At 51.5% G+C, this 14,899-nt stretch overlaps 1 protein-coding gene across 1 annotated transcript in view; it reads right to left on the bottom strand.

The window, feature by feature from the left end:
• Positions 1–2,333: 2,333 nt before the first annotated feature.
• The window catches only part of B4GALT3 (beta-1,4-galactosyltransferase 3), a 57,955-nt gene continuing 45,389 nt past the window's right edge, over positions 2,334–14,899 (bottom strand). Inside the window, exons 6-7 of the mRNA XM_083167399.1 lie at positions 11,852–11,956; positions 2,334–4,106 (exon numbers count right to left, since the gene is read on the bottom strand). Coding sequence (XP_083023525.1) covers positions 3,419–4,106; positions 11,852–11,956 — 793 coding nt within the window. The 3' untranslated portion in view covers positions 2,334–3,418. The remainder of the gene's footprint in view (positions 4,107–11,851; positions 11,957–14,899) is intronic.

Here is a 14,899-nt window from a genome sequence, read left to right as displayed (position 1 = left end):
TTGCTTGTGCTCCTGTGGTTCCTGATATTTGCGAATGCCATGAAGTAATTGCTGAGGTAGTATTAATAAGGACTACCACCGCTCCCGGGCAGAGAGAGAGGCCCTACCTAAGCCCCTAGAATCGCCTCTGGCCATGGACAGACTACCATCTCCACATGTCCTACCTCAAGGGCCCCATACATCAGCAATTAATTGTGACAATTTTCAGATATGGAGATGATTGCCACAATTAATTTTAGATGTGTGGGCTCCCCCTTTTGGCAATCCCAATCAAAATCGCCAATCGATTGCTTAATCAGGTTTTTAAACATGTTTAATAATCTGGTATTATCTGCAGATCTTTTTTATATGTGTGGGCATTCCCAATTCGTCTTCTTCATCTATTTACATTATGAACAGCAATCGATTGGGCAATTTCCAGATATGAAGATGCAATCTTTAGATGGAAAAATCTGCCGATCACTGAAATAAATCTGTAATGTGTGGGCAAAGTCAGATAGATTGTAAAATCCATTTATCTGGCCAAAATATCCCTATATCTGAAAATCCATAAATTGTGATTGCTGATGTATGGGGCCCATCACCCTACAGCCAGTTCTCACTGTATGTCCTACCTCACCCTACAGCCAGTTCTCACTGTATGTCCTACCTCACCCTACAGCCAGTTCTCACTATGTCCTACCTCACCCTACAGCCAGTTCTCACTGTATGTCCTACCTCACCCTGCAGCTAGCTCTCAATGTATCTCCTACCTCACCTTGCAGCCAGCTCTCACTGTACTTCACCCTAGTCAGCTTTCTCACTGTATGTCCTACCTCACCCTAGTCAGCTTTCTCACTGTATGTCCTACCTCACCCTAGTCAGCTCTCACTGAATGTCCTACCTCATCCTACAGCCAGCTCTCTCACTGTATGTTCTACCTCACCCTAGTCAGCTTTCTCACTGAATGTTCTACCTCACCCTAGTCAGCTTTCTCACTGAATGTCCTACCTCATCCTACAGCCAGCTCTCACTGTATGTTCTACCTCACCCTAGTCTGCTTTCTCACTGAATGTCCTACCTCATCCTACAGCCAGCTCTCACTATGTCCTACCTTACCCTAATCAGCTTTCTCACTATGTCCTACCTCACCCTGCAGCCAGCTCCCTCTCACTGTATGTCCTACCTCACCCTGCAGCCAGCTCTCTCGCTGTATGTCCTACCTCACCCTGCAACCAGCTCTCACTGTATGTCCTACCTCACCCTGCAGCCAGCTCCCTCTCACTGTATGTCCTACCTCACCCTGCAGCCAGCTCTCTCGCTGTATGTCCTACCTCACCCTGCAACCAGCTCTCACTGTATGTCCTACCTCACCCTGCAGCCAGCTCCCTCTCACTGTATGTCCTACCTCGCCCTACAGCCGGCTCTCACTGTATGTCCTCCCTCACCCTGCAGCCAGCTTTCTCTCACTGTATGTCCTACCTCACCTTACAGCCAGCTCTCTCACTGTATGTCCTACCTCACCCTGTAATCAGCTCTCACTGTATGTCCTACCTCACCTTACAGCCAGCTCTCACTATGTCCTACCTCACCCTGTAGCCAGCTCTCACTGTAGGTCTTACCTCACCCTGTAGCTAACTCTCACTGTATGTCCTTACAGCCAGCTCTCACTGTATGTCCTACCTCACCTTACAGCCAGCTCTCACTGTATGTCCTACCTTACCCTACAGCCAGCTCTCACTGTATGTCCTACCTTACCCTACAGCCAGCTCTCACTGTATGTCCTACCTTACCCTACAGCCAGCTCTCACTGTATGTCCTACCTTACCCTACAGCCAGCTCTCACTGTATGTCCTACCTTACCCTACAGCCAGCTCTCACTGTATGTCCTACCTTACCCTACAGCCAGCTCTCACTGTATGTCCTACCTCACCTTACAGTCAGCTCACTGTATGTCCTACCTCACCCTGCAGTCAGCTCACTGTATGTCCTACCTCACCCTGCAGCCAGCTCACTGTATGTCCTACCTCACCTTACAGCCAGCTCACTGTATGTCCTACCTCACCTTACAGCCAGCTCACTGTATGTCCTACCTCACCCTGCAGCCAGCTCACTATGTCCTACCTCACCCTGCAGCCAGCTCACTGTATGTCCTACCTCACCCTGCAGCCAGCTCACTGTATGTCCTACCTCACCTTACAGCCAGCTCACTGTCATGTCCTACCTCACCCTGCAGCCAGCTCTCACTGTATGTCCTACCTCACCCTGCAGCCAGCTCACTGTATGTCCTACCTCACCCTGCAGCCAGCTCTTACTGCATTGCAACAATAAATCGTTACTACCAGGAAGAAAGAGTTTTGGGAAAATGCTTTAATTTAACATCTCAAGCATCGACAAAGTGGATAAAGAACTTTGACTTTACAATTCAATGAAACCACGTCACTGATAAATGCCCTGAGGGGGTTGGTGGGGGACAGAGTGGGGGCCTCACACCTTTGAAGACACCATCCATTTGCCCAATCCCTCTTTAGTCAATGTCTATTTTCAAATTTATATCATAAATATCAATGTCATCCGAGTCCCATATTCCAGTGTAATGGTGATACATTACAGCGAGCATTTCAAATATTAATTGAGAAAATATGTTCTATACAGCATACAGAGGCAGTTATCCGGTTGGAGTGGATACACCATAAACACTTGGAGCGGTGGAATTTAAATACTGTTTCACTCTCACACACAGTCCAGAAATTCTCTTTTCTTGTTATTTTTCTTATAGTTTGCACCAAACAACTGGTGAAAAATAACTTCCACCTCTTTAAGACAAAGCAGCCTGAGGAATCTTGTCATTTATCACACCCAGCGCACAGCACGGAGCAATATATTACAATTTTTAAAATATATAGTATTGTCCAACATTTATGTACATGTATACAGACTGTCCTGCTGCCTGTCCGCTAACCAGGATGGATCTGCCAGGCAGCAGCGCCATCTGGTGGCAGGGAAAGTTCAGTGCATGGCCATTCTCACAGTGAATGCCGATTTCTCTTGCGCATTGAGGCACTCGGAAGGCAGGGGATGAGTGTGACCGCTCCGCACAAAGCCTATAGCAGCTGATGTCTCTTACAGCAGCTGATGCCAAGGTAAGGGGTGCCAGTGCGGCTATGATGATAGTACTGAGGGACACACTGGAGTGTATCGTAATGTATTTGTTATCCCATAAAGAGTCTGACGAGGCCCAAAACAGAGTTCCGGTACTTTTCTGACCGATTTCCCTTCCTTAGGCATGAATACATCAGCAGTAATGATCCGGATTCCTTCAAAAGGGACCCATTCTGTAGCCCAAAACAAAATACACGTCGGGAGGGAGATGGACTCAGCCCTCTGTGTTCCTGGATTAAACAGATTAGCATTACCAGCAACAAGCAGTTGCGGTTCCTCAGAGTTGTGGAGCCTTGTCTCCGGTCTGCAGATCTGAGGTTAGCGTAGAAGGCTTGGTGCGAGCAGATAGGTCTGGTGCTCTCCTATTTATGTCCTTACTAATGCTGCCGGCCTCTGACCGGGGCCCTGGTTCTCCGCCGTCTGTGACCGTACCGTTAGTCGCTCTCAATAAAGCTTTTCTTTGCTCCGCCTTACTTCTTTTCGCTTTCATTTTGGAGACCACGTGTGGCGTACGGGAGAGGGAGGGACTTTCTGTAACCGAAGTTACCTCTTCCCTTAAGATAGCTTTATCGTCTTTGTTCCACCGCCGGACTCTCTTGGACTCATTTAAGATGGCCATAGATTCTGCAGCCTCCTTTTCCTGGGCGGTGGAGACAGTGGTTCTTCTCTTCTTCTCCTCCACCGCCAACTCCTTTCCAACCACAGTCGAGTTATTAACCAGTGAGTGGACAAACACCGACAGCTTCCCCCTTGTGGAATGACTGGTTGTATCATTGTGTTGATGCTTTACGGGTGGTGGTGTCGGCCCGCGTGTCCTTAAGGGTTTCTGCGCCCTAGGGTCCACTCCGATGTCCACCGTGATATTGGTGTACAGGGGCTCAAGTTCTTTTGAAAGCAGGGTGTAAGTCAGGGAGTTCATGCCGTCCTGAGTCCACATTCTTTGGGTCCTGATGAGCAGATCAAACCTGCAGGATAAGTGTAGACAAAATTCAGTCACCATTCTAAAGACATTGTACGGTCACTGATATCACCCACACATGCAAAAGCGCATCACCATTGGGCAGATGAGGGAACTGCTTTCTGAATGCAGGTTGCACACTGGCAATGCGTCTCTCTCACCCAGGTACAGAAGTGTTCCGGAGGATTGTAGAGACGTGTTTTCTCCCCATATCTTGTGTAATCCTACAAGGCTGTGGTATAGGGAGGCGCCGCCAGCAGCAGAAAGCGGACATGTATGTATGTGGCACTAACTGGGCTGCAGGGCTCCTTATTTGCACAATATTAATTGAAAAAACTAAACAAAACCTCTTATATGTGGGTAAAAGACAATAAATGTCTAATATCATATGTAATACCTCCTCACAGCCTGTAGGTGTCACTGTCACACAAGGGGTGGTCCCATGTGTATTCTCGCAGACATCACAGACAGGCTGTAGGAGTCTGTAACCCCTGACAACACGCTGCTTGGGGCAGAATCCCGCTCCTTTCCTCTCCTACTCCTCTCTGTGTAAAACCCCTCCATGACTTTCCTATACAACCTCAGCTATTGTCCTGTTACCAGTACCCCCCAATAGGGATCAGCATCACTTTGGTTGGATTTCATTAAATTGTGCGTGAAAGCCCAAAACGGCTGTAATAGGGATCTGCAGAATTGGGATTTATCCTGCAAAGGCCGGAAACTCTGCGATCCCTTTGCCCAAATACACAGGGTTTCCCCATGATGTCCTTTAATCCGGGACGTTCAGGGATTACACAGGTTCTGTAGCTGATTAAAACCAAATAAATCCGGTTTCCTCCCACAATCCAAAAATATGCTGGTAGGTTCACTGGTAATAAATACATACATTTATTAATTAATGCAGGGTGGAAGCCAGCCAGCCCCAGAACCTGTGTAACTCATTAGTGTAGGTGATATGTCACACCCTAGAAACATCTAGTCTGCCCCTTTATTAAACAATGTTACCTCAAACCATATCTGATCCTTATTTCTGTGTAAGGATATCAATATGCCTATCCCAAGCATGTTTACATTGTACTACTGTATTTGCGTCTACCACCTCTGATGGTAGGCTATTCCACTTATCTACTACCCTTTCTGTGAAGTAATTCTTCCTCACATCTCCCCTGAATTTTCCTCCCTCTAGTGTCAGTGCATGTCCCCGTGTTCTGCTGCTCCTCTTCCTGTGAAGAATGTCTCCCACCTGTACCTTCCTCCCCCTAGTGTCAGTGCGTGTCCTCGTGTTCTGCTGCTCCTCTTCCTGTGACTAATGTCTCCCACCTGTACCTTCCTCCCCCTAGTGTCAGTGCATGTCCTCGTGTTCTGTTGCTCCTCTTCCTGTGAAGAATGTCTCCCACCTGTACCTTCCTCCCTCTAGTGTCAGTGCATGTCCTCGTGTTCTGCTGCTCCTCTTCCTGTGACTAATGTCTCCCACCTGTACCCTCCTCCCTCTAGTGTCAGTGAATGTCCTCGTGTTCTGCTGCTCCTCTTCCTGTGACTGATGTCTCCCACCTGTACCTTCCTCCCTCTAGTGTCAGTGCATGTCCTCGTGTTCTGCTGCTCCTCTTCCTGTGAAGAATGTCTCCCACCTGTACCTTCCTCCCCCTAGTGTCAGTGCGTGTCCTCGTGTTCTGCTGCTCCTCTTCCTGTGACTAATGTCTCCCACCTGTACCTTCCTCCCCCTAGTGTCAGTGCATGTCCTCGTGTTCTGTTGCTCCTCTTCCTGTGAAGAATGTCTCCCACCTGTACCTTCCTCCCCCTAGTGTCAGTGCATGTCCTCGTGTTCTGCTGCTCCTCTTCCTGTGAAGAATGTCTCCCACCTGTACCTTCCTCCCTCTAGTGTCAGTGCGTGTCCTCGTGTTCTGCTGCTCCTCTTCCTGTGACTAATGTCTCCCACCTGTACCTTCCTCCCTCTAGTGTCAGTGCATGTCCTCGTGTTCTGCTGCTCCTCTTCCTGTGACTAATGTCTCCCACCTGTACCCTCCTCCCTCTAGTGTCAGTGAATGTCCTCGTGTTCTGCTGCTCCTCTTCCTGTGACTGATGTCTCCCACCTGTACCTTCCTCCCTCTAGTGTCAGTGCATGTCCTCGTGTTCTGCTGCTCCTCTTCCTGTGAAGAATGTCTCCCACCTGTACCTTCCTCCCCCTAGTGTCAGTGCATGTCCTCATGTTCTGCTGCTCCTCTTCCTGTGAAGAATGTCTCCCACCTGTACCTTCCTCCCTCTAGTGTCAGTGCGTGTCCTCGTGTTCTGCTGCTCCTCTTCCTGTGACTAATGTCTCCCACCTGTACCTTCCTCCCCCTAGTGTCAGTGCATGTCCTCGTGTTCTGCTGCTCCTCTTCCTGTGAAGAATGTCTCCCACCTGTACCTTCCTCCCTCTAGTGTCAGTGCGTGTCCTCGTGTTCTGCTGCTCCTCTTCCTGTGACTAATGTCTCCCACCTGTACCTTCCTCCCTCTAGTGTCAGTGCATGTCCTCGTGTTCTGCTGCTCCTCTTCCTGTGAAGAATGTCTCCCACCTGTACCTTCCTCCCCCCAGTGTCAGTGCGTGTCCTCGTGTTCTACTGCTCCTCTTCCTGTGAAGAATGTCTCCCACCTGTACCTTCCTCCCTCTAGTGTCAGTGCGTGTCCTCGTGTTCTGCTGCTCCTCTTCCTGTGACTAATGTCTCCCACCTGTACCTTCCTCCCCCTAGTGTCAGTGCATGTCCTCGTGTTCTGCTGCTCCTCTTCCTGTGAAGAATGTCTCCCACCTGTACCTTCCTCCCTCTAGTGTCAGTGCGTGTCCTCGTGTTCTGCTGCTCCTCTTCCTGTGACTAATGTCTCCCACCTGTACCTTCCTCCCTCTAGTGTCAGTGCATGTCCTCGTGTTCTGCTGCTCCTCTTCCTGTGACTAATGTCTCCCACCTGTACCTTCCTCCCTCTAGTGTCAGTGCATGTCCTCGTGTTCTGCTGCTCCTCTTCCTGTGAAGAATGTCTCCCACCTGTACCTTCCTCCCCCCAGTGTCAGTGCGTGTCCTCGTGTTCTACTGCTCCTCTTCCTGTGAAGAATGTCTCCCACCTGTACCTTCCTCCCTCTAGTGTCAGTGCGTGTCCTCGTGTTCTGCTGCTCCTCTTCCTGTGACTAATGTCTCCCACCTGTACCTTCCTCCCCCTAGTGTCAGTGCATGTCCTCGTGTTCTGCTGCTCCTCTTCCTGTGAAGAATGTCTCCCACCTGTACCTTCCTCCCTCTAGTGTCAGTGCGTGTCCTCGTGTTCTGCTGCTCCTCTTCCTGTGACTAATGTCTCCCACCTGTACCTTCCTCCCTCTAGTGTCAGTGCATGTCCTCGTGTTCTGCTGCTCCTCTTCCTGTGACTGTCTCCCACCTGTACCTTCCTCCCTCTAGTGTCAGTGCGTGTCCTCGTGTTCTGCTACTCCTCTTCCTGTGACGAATGTCTCCCACCTGTACCTTCCTCCCCCCAGTGTCAGTGCGTGTCCTCGTGTTCTACTGCTCCTCTTCCTGTGAAGAATGTCTCCCACCTGTACCTTCCTCCCTCTAGTGTCAGTGCATGTCCTCGTGTTCTGCTGCTCCTCTTCCTGTGACTGTCTCCCACCTGTACCTTCCTCCCCCTAGTGTCAGTGCATGTCCTCGTGTTCTGCTGCTCCTCTTCCTGTAAAGAATGTCTCCCACCTGTACCTTCCTCCCCCTAGTGTCAGTGCATGTCCTCGTGTTCTGTTGCTCCTCTTCCTGTGAAGAATGTCTCCCACCTGTACCTTCCTCCCTCTAGTGTCAGTGCATGTCCTCGTGTTCTGCTGCTCCTCTTCCTGTGACTGTCTCCCACCTGTACCTTCCTCCCTCTAGTGTCAGTGCGTGTCCTCGTGTTCTGCTACTCCTCTTCCTGTGACGAATGTCTCCCACCTGTACCTTCCTCCCCCTAGTGTCAGTGCATGTCCTCGTGTTCTGCTTCTCCTCTTCCTGTGACTAATGTCTCCCACCTGTACCTTCCTCCCTCTAGTGTCAGTGCATGTCCTCGTGTTCTGCTGCTCCTCTTCCTGTGAAGAATGTCTCCCACCTGTACCTTCCTCCCCCTAGTGTCAGTGCGTGTCCTCGTGTTCTGCTGCTCCTCTTCCTGTGACTAATGTCTCCCACCTGTACCTTCCTCCCCCTAGTGTCAGTGCATGTCCTCGTGTTCTGTTGCTCCTCTTCCTGTGAAGAATGTCTCCCACCTGTACCTTCCTCCCCCTAGTGTCAGTGCATGTCCTCGTGTTCTGCTGCTCCTCTTCCTGTGACTAATGTCTCCCACCTGTACCCTCCTCCCTCTAGTGTCAGTGAATGTCCTCGTGTTCTGCTGCTCCTCTTCCTGTGACTGATGTCTCCCACCTGTACCTTCCTCCCTCTAGTGTCAGTGCATGTCCTCGTGTTCTGCTGCTCCTCTTCCTGTGAAGAATGTCTCCCACCTGTACCTTCCTCCCCCTAGTGTCAGTGCATGTCCTCGTGTTCTGCTGCTCCTCTTCCTGTGAAGAATGTCTCCCACCTGTACCTTCCTCCCTCTAGTGTCAGTGCGTGTCCTCGTGTTCTGCTGCTCCTCTTCCTGTGACTAATGTCTCCCACCTGTACCTTCCTCCCCCTAGTGTCAGTGCATGTCCTCGTGTTCTGCTGCTCCTCTTCCTGTGAAGAATGTCTCCCACCTGTACCTTCCTCCCTCTAGTGTCAGTGCGTGTCCTCGTGTTCTGCTGCTCCTCTTCCTGTGACTAATGTCTCCCACCTGTACCTTCCTCCCTCTAGTGTCAGTGCGTGTCCTCGTGTTCTGCTGCTCCTCTTCCTGTGACTAATGTCTCCCACCTGTACCTTCCTCCCTCTAGTGTCAGTGCATGTCCTCGTGTTCTGCTGCTCCTCTTCCTGTGAAGAATGTCTCCCACCTGTACCTTCCTCCCCCCAGTGTCAGTGCGTGTCCTCGTGTTCTACTGCTCCTCTTCCTGTGAAGAATGTCTCCCACCTGTACCTTCCTCCCTCTAGTGTCAGTGCGTGTCCTCGTGTTCTGCTGCTCCTCTTCCTGTGACTAATGTCTCCCACCTGTACCTTCCTCCCCCTAGTGTCAGTGCATGTCCTCGTGTTCTGCTGCTCCTCTTCCTGTGAAGAATGTCTCCCACCTGTACCTTCCTCCCTCTAGTGTCAGTGCGTGTCCTCGTGTTCTGCTGCTCCTCTTCCTGTGACTAATGTCTCCCACCTGTACCTTCCTCCCTCTAGTGTCAGTGCATGTCCTCGTGTTCTGCTGCTCCTCTTCCTGTGACTGTCTCCCACCTGTACCTTCCTCCCTCTAGTGTCAGTGCGTGTCCTCGTGTTCTGCTACTCCTCTTCCTGTGACGAATGTCTCCCACCTGTACCTTCCTCCCCCCAGTGTCAGTGCGTGTCCTCGTGTTCTACTGCTCCTCTTCCTGTGAAGAATGTCTCCCACCTGTACCTTCCTCCCTCTAGTGTCAGTGCATGTCCTTGTGTTCTGCTGCTCCTCTTCCTGCGACTAATGTCTCCCACCTGTACCTTCCTCCCCCTAGTGTCAGTGCATGTCCTCGTGTTCTGCTGCTCCTCTTCCTGTGACTGTCTCCCACCTGTACCTTCCTCCCCCTAGTGTCAGTGCATGTCCTCGTGTTCTGCTGCTCCTCTTCCTGTAAAGAATGTCTCCCACCTGTACCTTCCTCCCCCTAGTGTCAGTGCATGTCCTCGTGTTCTGTTGCTCCTCTTCCTGTGAAGAATGTCTCCCACCTGTACCTTCCTCCCTCTAGTGTCAGTGCATGTCCTCGTGTTCTGCTGCTCCTCTTCCTGTGACTGTCTCCCACCTGTACCTTCCTCCCTCTAGTGTCAGTGCGTGTCCTCGTGTTCTGCTACTCCTCTTCCTGTGACGAATGTCTCCCACCTGTACCTTCCTCCCCCTAGTGTCAGTGCATGTCCTCGTGTTCTGCTTCTCCTCTTCCTGTGACTAATGTCTCCCACCTGTACCTTCCTCCCCCTAGTGTCAGTGCATGTCCTCGTGTTCTGATGCTCCTCTTCCTGTGACTAATGTCTCCCACCTGTACCTTCCTCCCTCTAGTGTCAGTGCATGTCCTCGTGTTCTGCTGCTCCTCTTCCTGTGACTAATGTCTCCCACCTGTACCTTCCTCCCTCTAGTGTCAGTGCATGTCCTCGTGTTTTGTTGCTCCTCTTCCTGTGATGAATGTCTCCCACCTGTACCTTCCTCCCTCTAGTGTCAGTGCATGTCCTCGTGTTCTGTTGCTCCTCTTCCTGTGACAAATGTCTCCCACCTGTACCTTCCTCCCCCTAGTGTCAGTGCATGTCCTCGTGTTCTGCTGCTCCTCTTCCTGTGATGAATGTCTCCCACCTGTACCTTTCTCCCTCTAGTGTCAGTGCATGTCCTCGTGTTCTGCTGCTCCTCTTCCTGTGACTAATGTCTCCCACCTGTACCTTCCTCCCTCTAGTGTCAGTGCATGTCCTCGTGTTCTACTGCTCCTCTTCCTGTGAAGAATGTCTCCCACCTGTACCTTCCTCCCCCTAGTGTCAGTGCGTGTCCTCGTGTTCTGCTGCTCCTCTTCCTGTGACTTATGTCTCCCACCTGTACCTTCCTCCCCCTAGTGTCAGTGCATGTCCTCGTGTTCTGCTGCTCCTCTTCCTGTGAAGAATGTCTCCCACCTGCACCTTCCTCCCCCTAGTGTCAGTGCATGTCCTCGTGTTCTGCTGCTCCTCTTCCTGTGAAGAATGTCTCCCACCTGCACCTTCCTCCCCCTAGTGTCAGTGCATGTCCTCGTGTTCTGCTGCTCCTCTTCCTGTGAAGGATGTCTCCCACCTGTACCTTCCTCCCTCTAGTGTCAGTGCATGTCCTCGTGTTCTGCTGCTCCTCTTCCTGTGAAGAATGTCTCCCACCTGCACCTTCCTCCCTCTAGTGTCAGTGCATGTCCTCGTGTTCTGTTGCTCCTCTTCCTGTGAAGAATGTCTCCCACCTGTACCTTCCTCCCCCTAGTGTCAGTGCATGTCCTCGTGTTCTGTTGCTCCTCTTCCTGTGAAGAATGTCTCCCACCTGTACCTTCCTCCCTCTAGTGTCAGTGCATGTCCTCGTGTTCTGTTGCTCCTCTTCCTGTGAAGAATGTCTCCCACCTGTACCTTCCTCCCCCTAGTGTCAGTGCATGTCCTCGTGTTCTGTTGCTCCTCTTCCTGTGAAGAATGTCTCCCACCTATACCTTGTTATAACCCCTGATATATGTGACAGTTTCTATCATGTCCCCCCTTTCACTTCTCTGCTCTAAAGTATACATATTACGATCTTTTAGTCTTTCCTGGTAAGTTTTGTAATGTAGGCCATGCACCATTTTAGTTGCTCTTCTTTGTACAGTCTCTAATGTATTTATATCCTTCTGGAGATATGGCCTCCAGAACTGAACACAATACCCTAGGTGAGGTCGTACCAATGATCTATACAGTGGCATTATTACTTCTTTCTTTCTACTGCTGATACCTCTCCCTGTATAATATATCTGCAGCAGCTGCCCAGGCGCGTCTGTAATCCCCCGACTGTGGGCTGCGGTCTCACAGTATAGTCACTGCTGGGGCAGGTAAGGCACCAAGGCTGGGTGGCCACACTTACCACATGCTAGCTTATACTGTATGATATGGTATTCCTCCAGCTATAGAATGACATGAATGATGCAGATGGTCATATGTCCGCAGTGTTAACACCCAGCACTGCCAATCTCACCTGTGCGGATTTTCTTCATTGCCCGTATCACCCTTGTGCTTTACCATCTTGTAATGGCCCACTGATACAGGCGGGCGGCTGATCTTCATGCCAGCCAGACGGACCCTGGGCAGAAGAGGGGGGAGATGCAGCGTTAGTGAGTAACCAGCGGTATTATTATCACAGCAGATTCAGAACAGGGCAATGACACCCAGGTGTGTGAGGGCAGTACCGCATGTAGCTAGGCACGGAAGGGTGCGAGGGCAGTATCACATGTAGCTAGGCACGGAAGGTTGCGAGGGCAGTACCGCATGGCACGGAAGGGTGCGAGGGCAGTACCGCATGTAGCTAGGCACGGAAGGGTGTGAGGGCAGTACCGCATGTAGCTAGGCATGGAAGGGTGCGAGGGCAGTACCACATGTAGCTAGGCACGGAAGGGTGCGAGGGCAGTACCGCATGGCACGGAAGGGTGCGAGGGCAGTACCGCATGTAGCTAGGCACGGAAGGGTGCGAGGGCAGTACCGCATGTAGCTAGGCACGGAAGGGTGCGAGGGCAGTACCGCATGTAGCTAGGCACGGAAGGGTGCGAGGGCAGTACCGCATGTAGCTAGGCACGGAAGGGTGCGAGGGCAGTACCGCATGTAGCTAGGCACGGAAGGGTGCGAGGGCAGTACCGCATGTAGCTAGGCACGGAAGGGTGCGAGGGCAGTACCGCATGTAGCTAGGCACGGAAGGGTGCGAGGGCAGTACCGCATGTAGCTAGGCACGGAAGGGTGCGAGGGCAGTACCGCATGTAGCTATGCACGGAAGGGGGCGAGGGCAGTACCGCATGTAGCTAGGCACGGAAGGGTGCGAGGGCAGTACCGCATGTAGCTAGGCAAGAAAGGGTGCGAGGGCAGTACCGCATGTAGCTAGGAACGGAAGGGTGCGAGGGCAGTACCGCATGTAGCTAGGAACGGAATGGTGCGAGGGCAGTACCGCATGTAGCTAGGTACGGAAGGGTGCGAGGGCAGTACTGCATGTAGCTAGGAACAGAATAGAAAGGTATAACGGTACACTAAATCATCTACACACGTACCGAGTACACACGCTGCACTAACTACTCTACACAGGTACCGAGTACACACGCTGCACTAACTGCTCTACACACGTACCGAGTACACACGCTGCACTAACTGCTCTACACACGCTGCACTAACTGCTCTACACACGTACCGAGTACACACGCTGCACTAACTGCTCTACACACGTACCGAGTACACACGCTGCACTAACTGCTCTACACACGCTGCACTAACTGCTCTACACACGTACCGAGTACACACGCTGCACTAGCTGCTCTACACACGCTGCACTAACTGCTCTACACACGTACCGAGTACACACGCTGCACTAACTGCTCTACACACGTACCGAGTACACACGCTGCACTAGCTGCTCTACACACGCTGCACTAACTGCTCTACACACGTACCGAGTACACACGCTGCACTAACTGCTCTACACACGTACCGAGTACACACGCTGCACTAACTGCTCTACACACGTACCAAATACACACGCTTCACTAACTGCTCTACACATGTGGTCACCTATCTCCCCTATAAGTGCCATGTAGTGGGCATACACCCAGTTACAGGGTCACCCATCTCCCCTATAAGTGCACGGTACACTCAGCATACACCCAGTAAGGGGGTCACCGTCTTGCCTGTGAGAGCCCAGGTGCATGGCAGGGAGCTGGGAAACTCCCAGGGACAGCACAGACAGGCCCATTGTGCTCTGCACACAATACAGAGAATAAGGAGGGGTGGAACACATGGAGACGCTCTGTGCCAGACATGCTGTGACATATACGCACAGTCATTGTTCATTTCCACACTGGAACTACCCATAATGCACTGCACAGTATCCCATAATGCTTTTCTCTCTGTATAGAAGTCAAAATACTGGTAATGTTGGATTTAGTCTAAAGGTGCCCACACACTAGAATGATTTTTGGGCCGATTGGCCGATATATCGTCTGATGTTTACCGATAATTGATCGAAAATCAGCCCGATGCGCGCTCCCGTGGATCTTTAGCTGAGTCTTCTGATCTTACGTGCTGCATGAAAGATCAGAAGATTTAACAAAAGATCCATAGGAACGCACACGGGATCGTAAGAGAAATCTTAGGTAAAGACGTGCGCTGGCCTGAAATCTGTTGTCCAGGACGGAAAAAGATTTCAAGGCTAATTTATGCGCATATCTTACGATTGCAGATCTTTCTAGTGTGTGGGCACCTTTACTGTATTGTACCAGCCCAACAGTTTACTAATCTCCTCTGTCATATCACATCTACACCTGTCCTGTCCTGCACTGCTCTGCACAGATGCCTTCCCCCCCAGGATCTGCTCTCCTGTGCACGGATGCCTCCCCCCCCCCCCCCCCCCCCCCAGGATCTGCTCTCCTGTGCACGGATGCCTCCCTCCCAGGCTCTGCACAGATGCCCTCCACCCCCCAGGCTCTGCTCACTTTTGCACAACAACCCCACTCCCCTCCCACCCCCCCAAGCTCTGCTCTCTCGTGTACACGACACCCCCCTCTTATCCAATGCTCTGCTCTCCCATGCTCCGATCGCCCCCCCCCAGATGCTCTGCTCTCCCATGCTCCGATCGCCCCCCCCCCCCCCCCAGATGCTCTGCTCTCCTGTGTATAGAAGGCAATAACAGCCTGTTCTCAGTGCTTACTCAGTCACTTCTCTGTCCTGGAAAGTCACATGTTAGCTGACAGCTCCGAGTTCCGGTAACCTACCTGCTCGTCACCTGCCTTATAGATAAATGATGTAAAAGAAAAAAACAAATAGGAAGGAAAGGGAAAAACAAACAAAATATCCAGATGATGACAAAGAGGAGCATGCAGGTCCCAGCGGAATCAGTGACAGCGTGGAGGGACGGAGATGAGCATGCGGGTCCCAGCGTAATCAGCGACAGCGTGGAGGGACAGAGATGAGCATGCGGGTCCCAGCGTAATCAGCGACAGCGTGGAGGGACAGAGATGAGCATGCGGGTCCCAGCGTAATCAGCGACAGA

This window comes from Crinia signifera, chromosome 12 (genome assembly GCF_055691185.1).
Source record: "Crinia signifera chromosome 12, ASM5569118v1, whole genome shotgun sequence".
Lineage (NCBI taxonomy): Eukaryota > Metazoa > Chordata > Amphibia > Anura > Myobatrachidae > Crinia > Crinia signifera.
This window is presented reverse-complemented; position numbering and strand designations above follow the sequence as displayed.